General features: G+C 36.0%; 1 protein-coding gene and 1 long non-coding RNA gene across 2 annotated transcripts in view; one reads left to right on the top strand and one right to left on the bottom strand.

The window, feature by feature from the left end:
- Positions 1-14,033, top strand: part of LOC121728439 (ATP-dependent RNA helicase DHX30-like) — a 32,980-nt gene that overhangs the window by 2,415 nt on the left and 16,532 nt on the right. The window contains exons 5-8 of the mRNA XM_042116633.1: positions 305-394; positions 1,206-1,253; positions 2,734-2,875; positions 11,300-11,495. Of these exons, the coding sequence (XP_041972567.1) occupies positions 305-394; positions 1,206-1,253; positions 2,734-2,875; positions 11,300-11,495 (476 nt within the window). The remainder of the gene's footprint in view (positions 1-304; positions 395-1,205; positions 1,254-2,733; positions 2,876-11,299; positions 11,496-14,033) is intronic.
- Positions 314-12,647, bottom strand: LOC121728457. Its single transcript, XR_006035809.1, has 3 exons — positions 12,637-12,647; positions 6,183-6,190; positions 314-399 (listed from the first exon to the last, which is right to left on the bottom strand). It is a non-coding gene; the product is annotated as an uncharacterized LOC121728457 (long non-coding RNA).

Genomic DNA, 14,033 nt, shown 5'->3' with positions numbered 1-14,033 from the left:
CAATTTTATCAATACAAACAATTAAAAAATATATATTAAGCACTAACAAAAAAAACACGTAGGTTTAATGACGTGGTACTAGTTATTAGTTTACTTCTGTGTACAATTATTATTATTAGAAGTAGGATGAGTGCATTCCAATGGTACTAAATTAGAAGAATAGTATCAAAAATTTGAAAGAAAGTAGGAAAATAGTTTGAAAGAAATTAACATGCATTGGGGATTTGTTTTGTAAAAATTTACTATTTTAAAATATTTACTATGATTAATTGACATCTATTTATTGTTATTTGTTATGTTTCAGAAAATTTGTATGAAGAAACTTTTGTAGAAGCAAGTAAAAGAATGGCACACATACAACCAGTATTACTCAAAGATTCAACAATTGATGAAGGTATGCTAATATTGTGTAATCTATACTAATATTATAAAATATGCGAAAGTGTGTCTGTTTGTCCTGTGCTGAAATTTGGTATGGAGATACTTTGAGTCTCGGGAAACTTTTTATCCCACGATTCCCGCGCGATAAACGAATTTTCTGAGATAAAAAGTATCTTTTTTTTTATGAAATAAGGGGGCAAACGAGCATACGGGTCACCTGATGGAAAGCAACATCCGTCGCCCATGGACACTCGCAGCATCAGAAGAGCTGCAGGTGCGTTGCCGGCCTTTTAAGAGGGAATAGGGTAATAGGACAGGGTAGGGATGGGATGGGAAGGGAATAGGGGAGGGTAGGGAAGAGAATAGGGTAGGGGATTGGGCCTCCGGTAAACTCACTCACTGGGCGAAACACAGCGCAAGCGCTTTTTCACGCCGGTTTTCTGTGAGAACGTGGTATTTCTCCGGTCGAGCCGGCCCATTCGTGCCGAAGTATGGTCTGGTCTATCCCGAGAAAGTACGATGGCTCTCCCACGTTAGCCACTTTGGCTAACGTGGGAGAGCCATCATACTTTCTCGGGAAAGTACATCCTAGATGTACTTTCCCGAGACGGGATCAAAATATTATCTCCATAATTATCTCCATAATCAGCAAAATCGATGTAGCGAATTGGGCGTGAAGAGGTGACAGACAGAGACACTTTCGCATTTATAATATGTATTAGTATGAATATTTCCATTTCAATTGAATTTGTTAGTTAGTGTGAATAATTAATCAATAAATTACATAATTATTATCAAAAAATAATAATATTTATTTCTAACAGATGGTGGGGAGTTAGCAGATTCGACCACAGAGTTAGCAGATTTTGAAGGTAGGTTATCTTTGTCTGGCACATAAGAATAGACACTTGACAAAGACAGAATGACTTTATAAGTTTGTAGGGTAACAGTTAACGATGTAGATTCACTAGATTGTTACGTTGCTTATATGGTTGGTGTAGTCTAGCGTTGCCAGACGTCCCGGTTTTGGCGGGACGTCACGATTTTTAAGAGGGTTATTGCAAAAAATCAAACATCGTCCTTCTCTCTTCACACTCACGCCCGTCTTTCATATGCCAAGGGAAAAAAGACGGCGCGAATTCATCGCCAAGTTAGTTTTTTCTTAATAATTCGATAAATATACAACATTTAAAAATCCGCCAAGTCAGTGTCCCAATGATATAATTTTATACAATGTGTTAAAATATGAACTTAGTTCAATGCACGGTTATGGCAATATATGAAAAATTTGTGAAAATTAGATGCATCTTTGTAATTTTTTTCTGTCGAGAGTGTTTTCGCTCAGATTTAATTCTTGGAAATATAATGTAGTATCTTTGTTTAGAAAATGAAACAATTCGGGGCTTATTTTTTTAAGTATAAAAATTAATTATAAATCGACAATTTTGGGTTAGTCGCCCCCTTAAATCAAAATAAAATGTCCCGCGCGAGACAGGTGCAGTCCCGCTTTTCAGGGATAACTCGAACTGATTTTGATGGAAGAATATATTTACTATTTTTTCTCTCAAAAAGTTCCAAAGTCCCGACTTGGCACAAAAAATCTGGCAACGCTGGTGTAGTCACTAGAGAGTCACTAATTGTATAATCTGTGTATAACAAGAGTTAGAAAACTGCTGGAGGAATCATTCTTGAAATACATGTTAGCCCTGGATTTATAAATAGATCGTATAGGCCGCGGCCTAGGAGCGGCAGCGTCTGGGGGGTGGTAGTCGGTAGATCTCGTACAGGGGGCGGCGGAAATAAATGTTATAATCCGTCCGTCCGTTCTATATATTATATAATCCGTCTGCGCGCGGATAATACCAATTTTTACTACACGACGCCTTTAGTTCTTAATAAAGCCATCAGGAGATATAATTTTTAATAGACTGAATAAATTGATATAACATTTAACTTCGTTAATTAAAAGTAAGCGCAAATTCCAAAGTAATTTTGCAATTTTACTGTAGTGACTATAGTTATTTTCAACTGATTTTGTACAGTAAAATACCAATTTTTACTACACGACGCCTTTAGTTCTTAATAAAGCCATCAGGAGATATAATTTTTAATAGACTGAATAAATTGATATAACATTTAACTTCGTTAATTAAAAGTAAGCGCAAATTCCAAAGTAATTTTGCAATTTTACTGTAGTGACTATAGTTATTTTCAACTGATTTTGTACAGTACAGTAAAACAAAAAAAAAAGGTTTTGGCAGGCTATACAGTATGTATGTAACTTCACTAACTATGTATGTTGGATAATAATATAAGCCTTAGATATTTTAGTTTTCAATATAATTATGTTAGATTTTAGGATGAACATGCATCCGGTGTACGGGAAGAGTGTGACTCCGTCTCCATCTTTTCTGTCGAGACGTCAACGCGTGCTGAAAGAGAAGTTTGACAACTATGACGAGGGTCTGACTCCTCTACCCATAGACCAATACATGTAAGTGAATTTTTATAGACCAATAAGGCTTTAAATAAGCCTTTCCCAAAGTGGGCGATAACGCCCCCTTGTAGGCGCTGAAGGTCTGAAGGGGGTGTGGGGTGGTGATATATTTTATCAGGATGCATTTTAAATTGAAACAATGGGGGCGCTAAAATATAATTTGTTCTTAAAGTGGGCGGTAGACAAAATAAGTTTGGGAACCTCTGCTTCAAATGAATGTGGCGAAAAAAGGAACTAACGCCGCCATCGTACAAAAACCCCACTTTTGACATGTTTTTGACAGTTCTCCTTTACCGGCAGCGCCCCCGCCCACGTTCATTTAAAGCCTTGTCGGTCTATAACCCCCCACATAATGGGGGTAGGTATTGTAAATTTGACGTGTATGTTATTTGCCTACATCAAATTTAGGTCTTGCCCCACCACTGTGTCTGTTTGTCTGTGTGTGTCATTTGTTAAACAGTAAAACAGCGAAACAGCAAGGCGTCTCGAAAAAATATTTGGCAAAAAGCTACCAAAGCAGCTTTGTAGGTCTGTTATATTATTCAAACCTCCAATATATATACTAATATTATAAAGCACTTCAGTTTGTTTGTTTGAACGCGATAATATTGGGAACCACTGGAACGAGTTAAAAAATTCTTTCACCCGTGTTAGCTAAAATATCCCAGAGTGCTAAAAGCGGAGCCTGGGCGGACCACTTGTAACTCATTTTTAGCGTAAGGATGTAAAACACTATGTGTGTACTGCGCCTGCCGATTTTTTACTAGCAAACTTTCTTCCATATCAGTTAGGTATCACTGTTTGCTATAAAATGTGTTTAACTTTAGGCAAAAGAATACGAATACAATAAAGATTTATGTAACTAATGACATCAAATCGGGAAATCAAAAAAAAAAAGAAAAAATGCTATATCGCTTAGAGCGAAAGAGATGGCCAAAGGGCAATGTTTTGTCTCATATTTTTACCACCAAACTATTTAACTATGTGACATAAATAGTTTTTTTTATAATCCGTTTATGTTCAAAAAGAATTATATTATAGCGAAAAACACAGTTAAATAAATGATTATACAGTTCTCTTCATATTAAACCGTCCGAATAGAGTGAGATCAAACCCTGACTCTTACGCATAAAATATCAGTCATAACATTGTATTTACCATACAATTTTCAGGGATAAAAGTACCTATCTCCATACGTCCAAATTTCAGCAAAATCGATTCAGCGGTTTGGACATGAAGAGGTAACAGACATACTTTTGCATTTATAATATTAGTATGGATGTTGCACACTAACATCGCTATACAACATTCGCGTACACGTGCTCCAAATAACCTTGGCGCGCTCCGAGTGACCTCCGCGTCCCTGCCGCGACACACTGACCCGATATGTGACCCAGCGTCCCCCTTTTGTCTTGAACATGACCTCAGAGTGACCGTTATAATGAAGGTCAGAAGTGACGTTCGATGCACTAGAACATCAAAGTAGAATTGTTTCTTGTTCTATCCCAGTACGTCGAACTAAAAAAATATATATATTAATACGCAAGCGAAAAACTTTGTATCCCTTTTGACGAAAAATGCGGAAACGTAGGTGAATGAAATTTTGCACAGTTATAGTTTATAAAGAACGAAAAGGAAGATCTTCCGACCGAGCGAGATAGCATGCTCGGTCAGGCCGAAGCCCACTGACGTCATTTCAGCTGTCGTATATATACCGACGCGCTCAGAAAACTTCGATAGCGCGATGCAGGAATGTTAGGCGAATTGTGGGTACCGCCACAAAGTATATAAATAAGTCTATGATTTATATGGTGAAGGAGTGCATCGAGCTAATATTATTATGAAATTATGCTTTTATCACACATTTTTTTAACAAATAAAACATTACACACACTACAATACGCACACTCAAGAAGATGACAGATTTTTGAGTGAAAAACCTATTCATACGAATTATAATACTCTTTTATGTCTGGTTGAAGTCTGCTGACAAGTTGACAAATTGAAAATGGATTATCATAGACTTAATATATACTGTCTATGTGGATTATAGTTTTTTTTATTGAATCTTAGATACTATTAGACAATGCACACGGCCAGTCTGAGATCAGCTGAGTCCCAGAGACGAAAGTTGAAAAAAAATATATGATAGAGTCAATATGTTATTACAAATTAAACGTAGTAGTCCTAATGCCATTGAAACTAAGGTCGAATTTCGACCACTGGGCGATCTCTAGTTGTAATAAAATGTAGAAATCAACGTTTGATAATCACTACATATTATAAAACAAAGTCGCTTTTTTCCCTCATGTCCCTTTGTTCCCTTTAATCTTTAAAACTACGCAACAGATTTTGATGCGGTTTTCTTTAATAGATAGAGTGATAAAAGAGGAAGGTCTATAAGTATAATAACATTCATTAAATAGTGGACAAATACTGTTATTTTTGGGGTTTCTAATGTGATGTCGTAAATAATTACTTTTTTTTTCGCTTACATTGCTTCCGCTCATGGGCGTATATAAGGGGGGGGGGGGGTCCTGGGGGTCCAGACACGGAATATTTTCGAAGATATTACAGATTTAAAAATTGCGGGACGTAGTTTTTGCGGCGGTACCGACCAATGCGGGCCACGGGTAGTAATGAAAATAATTAAAAACTAGGTACTGAATCGATTTTAATCATTTCTTCAGTAAGTGATAATAGGCTATAATACATTTTATACCCGTGCGAAGCCGGGGCGGGTCGCTAGTTATTTTACGAAAGGATTGGCCAATTTTAATAAAAGTTACACAGGTAATTTTATCAGGCACTTCTTTTGGTTTTGCATCTTCTTTATTTTGTGTGTTTAACACGCTCTTTAACACACAAAATAATACACAACATAGTACGGTCTACAAATAGCATTTATTATTCGTAGCTTGCGGTTTTGAATTTCAAGAAATATCTTCACCGTGCAATTTTAAGAATAAATCTATAACAGGCGGTTCTAAGGAAATAAATGGATGTAATAAGTCACTTAGGGCCTGTTTCACCACTTCCTGATAAGGCTATTTACCAATTAACTTGACAGATCAAGTATGGAGAATCTGTCAAAAAAGTTGTGAATAGCCTATTAAGCACTTTGTCAGAAAGTGGTGAAACAGGCCCTTAACGTTAGGCTTTTAGACTTATAGCATCCTTTAGCTCTACCATGAGTTTAAAGCTATAGTATTTTTCGATACTCGATACCGACTACCGTAAATTTTTAGTATGGCAAATTTTACGGCGCCTCTAGCGGTTACTTGCGGAACTAAAATCTAATTACCTGCGGAACTAAAATTTAATTACCGTAAAAATTTAGTATGCTAAATATTTACGGTAGTCTGTATCGAGTATCGATAAATAATATCTATGGACGCTTCACACCACGTCAGTCTGGCCCCGGGCTAAGTACCTGAAGGACTTGTGTTACGGTTACCAAACAACGGAATTATATTTAATACTTTTATACTACACATATATTTAAGATTTTTATTATATTATACACATATTTAAAACACATCCACGGCCCAGGAACTTTGAAAAATTTTTGTTCCGTCGGCGGGATTCGAACCCGCGACCCCCGGCTTGAGCTACCGATAGCCCACCAACTGAGCCACAAAGGTCGTCAAAATAAATACTATAGCTTTAACTTTAAACTCATGGTAGAGCTACTGCATCCATGACTCGAGAACTTTTAGTCCCCTCGGAGGGATTCGGCTCCGGCTTGAGCTTAAGCTAACCAACTGAGCTACAGAGGTCATTACTATCAGTGTGGTTAGGTTAAGTTAGTTGCAACCTCTTTAACAGACTCTACAAGTAAAAAGTGAAACGAAATCGAAAGTAACAGACACGGTAACCCAGTTGTATGTATGTCGGCGTTTCACAGCGCTCTCCAACGATTTCACGATACACTTTCGAGAACGGAGATATTCGGATCAGTCTATATCTAGGCCGAGTCCGACTAAATAACTAGTTCACGAGGTTAGGTTTTACTGACTTAAATATCTAGTTTGTGAGGTAGATATGAGATATCTGAGTCAGTAAATCATGTTTTGGCATCGTTACAATAGTGTTGTTACTTATTGGGTTAGCCCAGTGGTTCTCAAACTTTTTGGTGACGGAACCCTTTTAAGAATTGACATTTTTGACGGACACCCAATAAAGGATTGTCCTTTGAATGAATTGTCTTCATGCTGGTGTCTCATGACATTTCTAATAACAATTTTACTACAAGAGAGCCCCAGGCCTCCGCGGAGCAGACTGTAAGAATGGCTGGATTAGCCAATGAAAAGCTCTATAGTCTATACCAGTATTTCCCAAAGTGGACGATAACGCCCCGTTGTGGGCGCTGGAGGTCTAAAGGGGGACGGTGTGGGACTCAGAAAAAAATGGGGGCGTTGTGTAGAGGCTTGGGGGGTGATCTATTTCATCTGGATGCATTTAAAATTGAAACAAGGGGGGCTCTAAAACATATTTTGTTTACAAAGTGGGCAGTAGACAAAATAAGTTTGGGAATACCTGGTCTATACTGTACTCGGCGAAACATGATGGTAGCGGTCATTGACTCCCTGTCAAAAACTTGTCATTTTCTATACAAAGCCGCGATTGACAACATCTGACCCCTTCACTGTCAATCGCGGTTTATATGTATATAGAAAATGACTAGTTTTTGACAGGGAGTCAAAGACCGCTACCGCCATGTTTCGCCGAGTACAGTTTAGTGATTAATGAATAGTTAAATTTCTGTCAAAAAACCTCATTTTAACATTAAATTAATATTTTTATATTCGGAATAAGTACCTCTATAATTTTTTCAACAAAAATTGTTTTCAATCTTAAATCTTGGTATCCTCTATTCTTGGTATTAAGGGTGGGTTGCACCAACTTACTTTAACTATAACTTTGCAAAATATCAAATCTTTGGTTAAAGTCAAAAAATGACGCCATATTTAACCATAACCATAGAGCTCAACAAGGCTAAAGCCTTGTCAATGTAATGTATGTGGTGAAAAAAGGAACTAACGATGTCATCATACAAAAACGCAATTTTTGACAGTTCTCCTTTACCGCCCACGTTCATTTAAAGCCTTGTCGAACCAGCAACGTCTTCTGTCAAATTCTGTGGTCAAATTTAAGGTTAAATTTAAATTAGCCTTAACTATAACCATAACTTTAAATTTAACCACGCCTCTGGTGCAACCCACCCTAAGGGTTATCGATTTAACTAATAAAAACAATAGATTAATCAAAAACAATAGATTAATTTCATCATCGAGGAAAAATTAATTATAGCAGGCTCAAAAACCCCGTACATGTGTTAGACCATGTATGAGGTAAACGGGTTGACCCCTGAACTGATTCGTAGAATTCTGTGGTTGTAACTAGCGGTTTTCATTAGGAAAACGTACTTACATAAGTGGAAACTTACGATTCATAGGGTTGTCAAAATTGAGGTTTTTCTTACAAATTAGGTTAAAATATTTTTATTTTTAATATTCTGACCAACTTTTTGTATAACGTATACGTTATACTATTGCAATGTACTATTTTCCTCCTACAAAAGTCACCGACTGTTGGACGTAGGCGGCACCAATATTGTGTAACTGGTGGATGTCCAAACATAAATTTATAGGATTCCGTACCCAAAGGGTAAAAACGGGACCCTATTACTGAGACTTCGTTGTCTGTCCGTCTGTGTGTCTCCAGGCTTTATCTTAAGAACCGCTCTAGCTAGACTTCTGAATTTCGATGTCTGTCGACTGTCCGTCTGTCTCCAGGCTGTGACTCAAGGAACAGCTAGAGAGCACACAGATTATGTATTTTTGTTGTCGCTATAACAACAAAATAAATTAAATATTTAGGGGGGGCGCCCATACAACAAACGTGATTTTTCAAATATTTTTTGCTCGGTATCAAATATCAATGATGACAACAGCGGGGCTTAAATGGTCGCTTTGAAGAATCATGTTATTAATCATAATATGATTCATTTTTCTAAAATCGCAAAATGCAACTCTGCTTGCAATTCATTTCTGTATTTTTGTATTGATTTGACATTTGTCAGTTTGACAGTTTTGACAATTCATTTGCTGAATTGATTGAGAGGAATTGCTAAATGTGACCATTTTTAGCCCCGCAGGTAGGCACTTCAAATTTTCACAAAAGTCTTAATTTCATGTTTAATTTATGAAATTATAGTAATATTTAAATAAAATAAAATTTAAGGGGGGCTCCCATACAAAAAACACAATTTTTGGCCTATTTTTGCTCTATAACGATAACGGTACGGCACCCTTCGTGCGCGAGTCCGACTCGCACTTGGCTGATTTTGACCTTTCAACTGTATTTCTCGTTGCAATTTTGCTGAAATTCTAATGGCCCAAGAGTCAACTTGACAGTCGCTCGCTCTATCCTTTATAATGTTTGGACGTACTAAGTTCAATACATACACGGGTTTCTAGTTCCTACCTTGATGCCTTCATATGGGATATTCTACTGACGAAAGCGGTCGTAGAAATCGAAAGTGAACATAGTCGTGAATCGTGACGTATTTTACGTCATCTACGTCAGTGCTACGTCACGTCTACGTATCCGTTTCACTTTCAAACTTTCGCTGTCGTTGGTAGCATCATCGGCGATATACTTTTTACTGGGTCGTTTAAATAGTAAAGTGCTTTCTCTTGCATAATAATCACTAGCTATTTGACCGAGCTTTGCTCGGTATTCGATAGAACACGAATAAAATTACATTTTCTAAAAATGATTCCTAGCTGTGAGAACGTGGTATTTCTCCGGTCGAGCCGGCCCATTCTTGCCGAAGCATGGCTCCCCACGTTAAATCTCCCACTTCGTCCAATAAAATCACATTAGGAATTAATTACACTTTTTAAACGATTCCAATAACCTACTTTCTTAAGGGATTTCCAAAATACGATCCGAAGATATTGTAGTAATAAACTAAATAAATGCTCAAAATAAGTTTATTTATTGTGACACGAATGCAGTTTTACATCGCAGTTTGTTTATATATTTATGTGCGTCATAAATGCGGTGGTTTTCCCCAAATAAATATCGTGTGGTGACTTCGAAATGTTTATTTATTTAAATGAATGTCACATAAACAAACATTACAATGAAAGTTGTTAGCCTATTTATTTGTTATTTACGAGTTACGACATGATCCATACTAATATTTTAACTGTAAAAGTTCTTAACCTCTTAACTTAACAAAATAGGACATGGGATCGTTTTTATCACTGAAAAATGCACGGTTCTCGCGCCATATTTTTCTAGGCGAAGCTGCGGGTAGCATCTTGTTAAATAATTAATTTAACTTCTAAAAATATTGTTAGCTATAGGTAAATATACTAAAGTATGAATGAATGGATGAATGAAAATCCTTTATTGCACCCAAACAACCATGACATACAGAACTTAGAACTATTGAGTAAAAAGTACAAAAGGCGGTCTTATCGCTACAAGCGATTCTTCCAGACAACCTTATTTTTAGAACTATAATATTATAGTAACACTAGTTATAGATGGTAGGTGACTACGTTGACAGCTAAGAGTAATCTAACCTGTACCTACATAAGAGATGAAAGTACCTACATAAGAGCCTAATTCAATTTAATATTATGTACTTATCTATTCATTAGCATAATACAACCATAATTATTTTATTATCATTGACGAAAATGTTAAATATTTTCCCTACAAACAAAAATACCTGTTACACGCGTAGTACCTACTAACTACCTCATAATTATTGTAAATTACCTTCTAATTAAAATCACTATCATAATTATTCATAACCAATGATATTCTACTTAAACAGATATGTTACGTCCATACTATTTTCCAGCTTAAATCTCTTCCGAACAATTTTCAAATTCAAAATTGCAAACATTGACAAATTTGACAGATAAGTGAAACAAAAGATACGAAAAACCATTCACATAAAAGAGACAGTTCTATTTTTAAACGTCAAATCGTATCGCTGTCTCTTTCTTCACCTGAGCTATGACGAAAATTCGATTTTTTCCAGATTGTTCGAAAAAATAATTGAAAATGTAAATAATCGAGGTATTTATTGCAATCAAGACATGTGGTAAGAGATTCCATGTGTTTTGTTTACTTTCGAGTCATAATTGGCACATTTTTGATACAAGCACGACGTCATTTTCAATTTATTAAGGTAAGACAAGACGCAGCACGTTCGTGACTGCGCTCGATGCAGACTAAACAACAGACGGCCCAATTGGGCCGTATTTGAATCTTCACAATGCGCGCGGTAGTAACATATCTGCTTTGAGTTTTTCATCATTGTTCATAACCATTTTCAAGGGCCTTCGATTGAAAAAAGTTTTTTTTTTACATAAGCTTTTTGTTCTTTTTCAGAGACGAAATAACATCGACCATAGACAAGTCCAGAGTGACAGTTATCGTTGGCGCGGCAGGCTGCGGTAAATCGACGCGCGTGCCGGCCGCCATCTTAAGAAAATGGCGGACGGACGCGGCGGCCATAGTGTCGGAGCCCCGTCGTGTAGCCGCTATAGGATTAGCACAGAGAGTTGCTGACGAGTTGCATGAAAATGTAAGGTAGAGCTGATGGTAGTTTTCATAATTTACCATCATAGTATAACGTTAAATTAATGAATCTAAAAACAAACCCCGACTCAATAATTGTGAGTAGATCAAACTCAAATTTTTCAGCACTGAGCGGGCTGATGATGATGAACTATAGCTAAAAACAGTCGATAATGAGCTGAAATTATCGACAGTATTTTTAGGTAAAAAAAAAAACTATATCAAATCGGTCCACCCGTTTGGATGCAACGATGCCTCATGCCACGGACAGACAAATAGACAGACGGACAAACAGACAGATGGACAAACAGATAGAGATGGGTAGTGGGTAAAAACCCATTCATTCCATTTGGGTTAAAACTGGGTGATTAGGGTTTTAACCCGGTTATTACCCATTTTCACCCATTTTACTGGGTGAAAACAAAATAAATATTGTAAATGATTTATTATAGAGAGTATATATTTTATACTTAAGTTTAATAGAAAAAGGTAAGTATTATAAATAAAAACCAACAAATTAGGTGATACACAGATTAATCATCATCATCAGCCGGTTCTTCTCGCCGGATTAGTTACCGAACCGGTGGTAGACCTCATGTAGACGTTCTAAAAGTGACGTTCTAAAATATTTTGATTTTGAAAAAAGAAATTTGGTTAGAATAAAAAAGACCAGATGTAGATGGTTCAGGGCTTTGAGACTCCATCGGGACTGGCGGTGAATCGGGCACACAGTCATCAGAAACATCATCAGGGTATTTGTTTAACCCTCAATTCGACCCTAAATAGCGGGCTATACGTTTACTTTCAAAAATTCTAGCTCGTAAATTATTCCATATTTCAAAGAGGTTTCTGTATTATAGTTTTCAAAAACTATTCAAGATTTTACAAAAAAAAATACTATTTTATATGTTTCAAAGAAAAATAAAATAAAAAATCGAAAAGTGTAAACCAAAGTGGATCGTTTGCATGATACGTTTTTAAATAATGTTATTTAAGATATTTATACCTAATGGTCTAAGTTACACTTTAGCAATAGTTATATTTTATTGTTAACTATCTGAATCATGCGCCTGAATAATAATTTGGACAAATCTGCTATCATATCATACCTATAATTATGCCTAAATTATACTTTTAGCCGATTATACATTGCCGAATTCTCTGAAATCACACTACGAAAGTTTATGTATAGCGGGTTTCACTTCGTCGAATTAATGATAAAGTAGGTACTATACCATCCTGGACCTTTTGTTAACTGCTGAAGCTGGAGCTGTTGGATTAACTGGACTTATAATTCGTCCATGATCTTCATTAGACTTAATATTTAGATATTTGGTCTCAGATTTGATAGTACCCACACGGGGTTGGCAGTTAGCTTACTTTTGTACTGTTAACTATAAGAAATATTTTGGTTATTTTATGAATTATATATTTCTACCCTCTCTTAGCTCTTACAAAAGCTTTCTTATCCTCATTCAGTAAGATGTGGCTTACTGAAAAAAAGTTACTTTTACTCGAAGCTTTCATCTGCGAATCTCTGCTGTCTCTTAATAGTAGCTCATAGTAGTCAAATTTTGATTTATTTTCAAATCCTTAAAGAAAACCTCCAATTTGTTGAATACTACGTTTGAAATTAAGTCTATAATGTAGCTACTACTCTCTGTGGACATAGGTCCTAAAAAAGACATTTATAATTATCTTTTGCAGAAACTTATAGCTACACCTATGTTTCATCCCCCAATAACAACAAGCTAAAGAACAGTTATTATTTGTCCTAACTTAGCCTAAAAATCAATTATTTCTTGTTAATTTATTTTATTTCTAAAAAAATAACTAAATGTAATGTGCTCTGAATCAGAGCATAGCGGGCTATACGTATAATATGGAAGGATGTTTTGTAGGAACCCGGCAATGTATAATATACTATAAGTATTATCATTTTCTCGAAAATTGTCAAATAGGGATTTTTATATATTTTTCTGTACATCTTTAGACACTAAAGGAAAGATATATGAACAAAAAAAAAAAAAGCACGAAAAAAAAAATCCGTCGAATTAAGGGTAAACTCCAATTGTAGCATAAAAATACTAATTTTTCTGCTCTTTCCGTTGTCAATATTTTCTTTTTTTAGTGTACTGTATTACTGTCCAGGCACTAAAGGACCGCTCTACAGCAGTAGAAGTACACGGTGCTGAAGGAATCCTTACAGCTGCTTTGCTCAGTGCTGTAGACCCTGCACATAGCCCCTACCGCCATGTTATAGCGCTCACATCATTACTATAATAATAGCCGCAAGCGATTTTACGTGCACACATACTTAAGTGTCGTTTCTTTTCGCGTGGTATTAATTATTTTGCCACTGTCAAGTGAGAACGCAATAGGAATAACTCGGTGCACCTATTTGTGTCGATTTAAATATACATAAACTCGAAAATATAAAATATTTAGTTTTCACCCACCCAAAACACCCAATTTTAAGTTAAAAATATCGTATCTTAATATTTTATCTTAAGAAATATATATTTCCATATCGCTCGGTATCTTA

The sequence above is a fragment of the Aricia agestis genome, chromosome 6 (assembly GCF_905147365.1).
Source record: "Aricia agestis chromosome 6, ilAriAges1.1, whole genome shotgun sequence".
NCBI classification, from domain to species: Eukaryota; Metazoa; Arthropoda; class Insecta; order Lepidoptera; family Lycaenidae; genus Aricia; species Aricia agestis.
The sequence above is the reverse complement of the archived record's forward strand: the minus strand, read 5'-3'. Positions and strand labels throughout refer to the sequence as shown.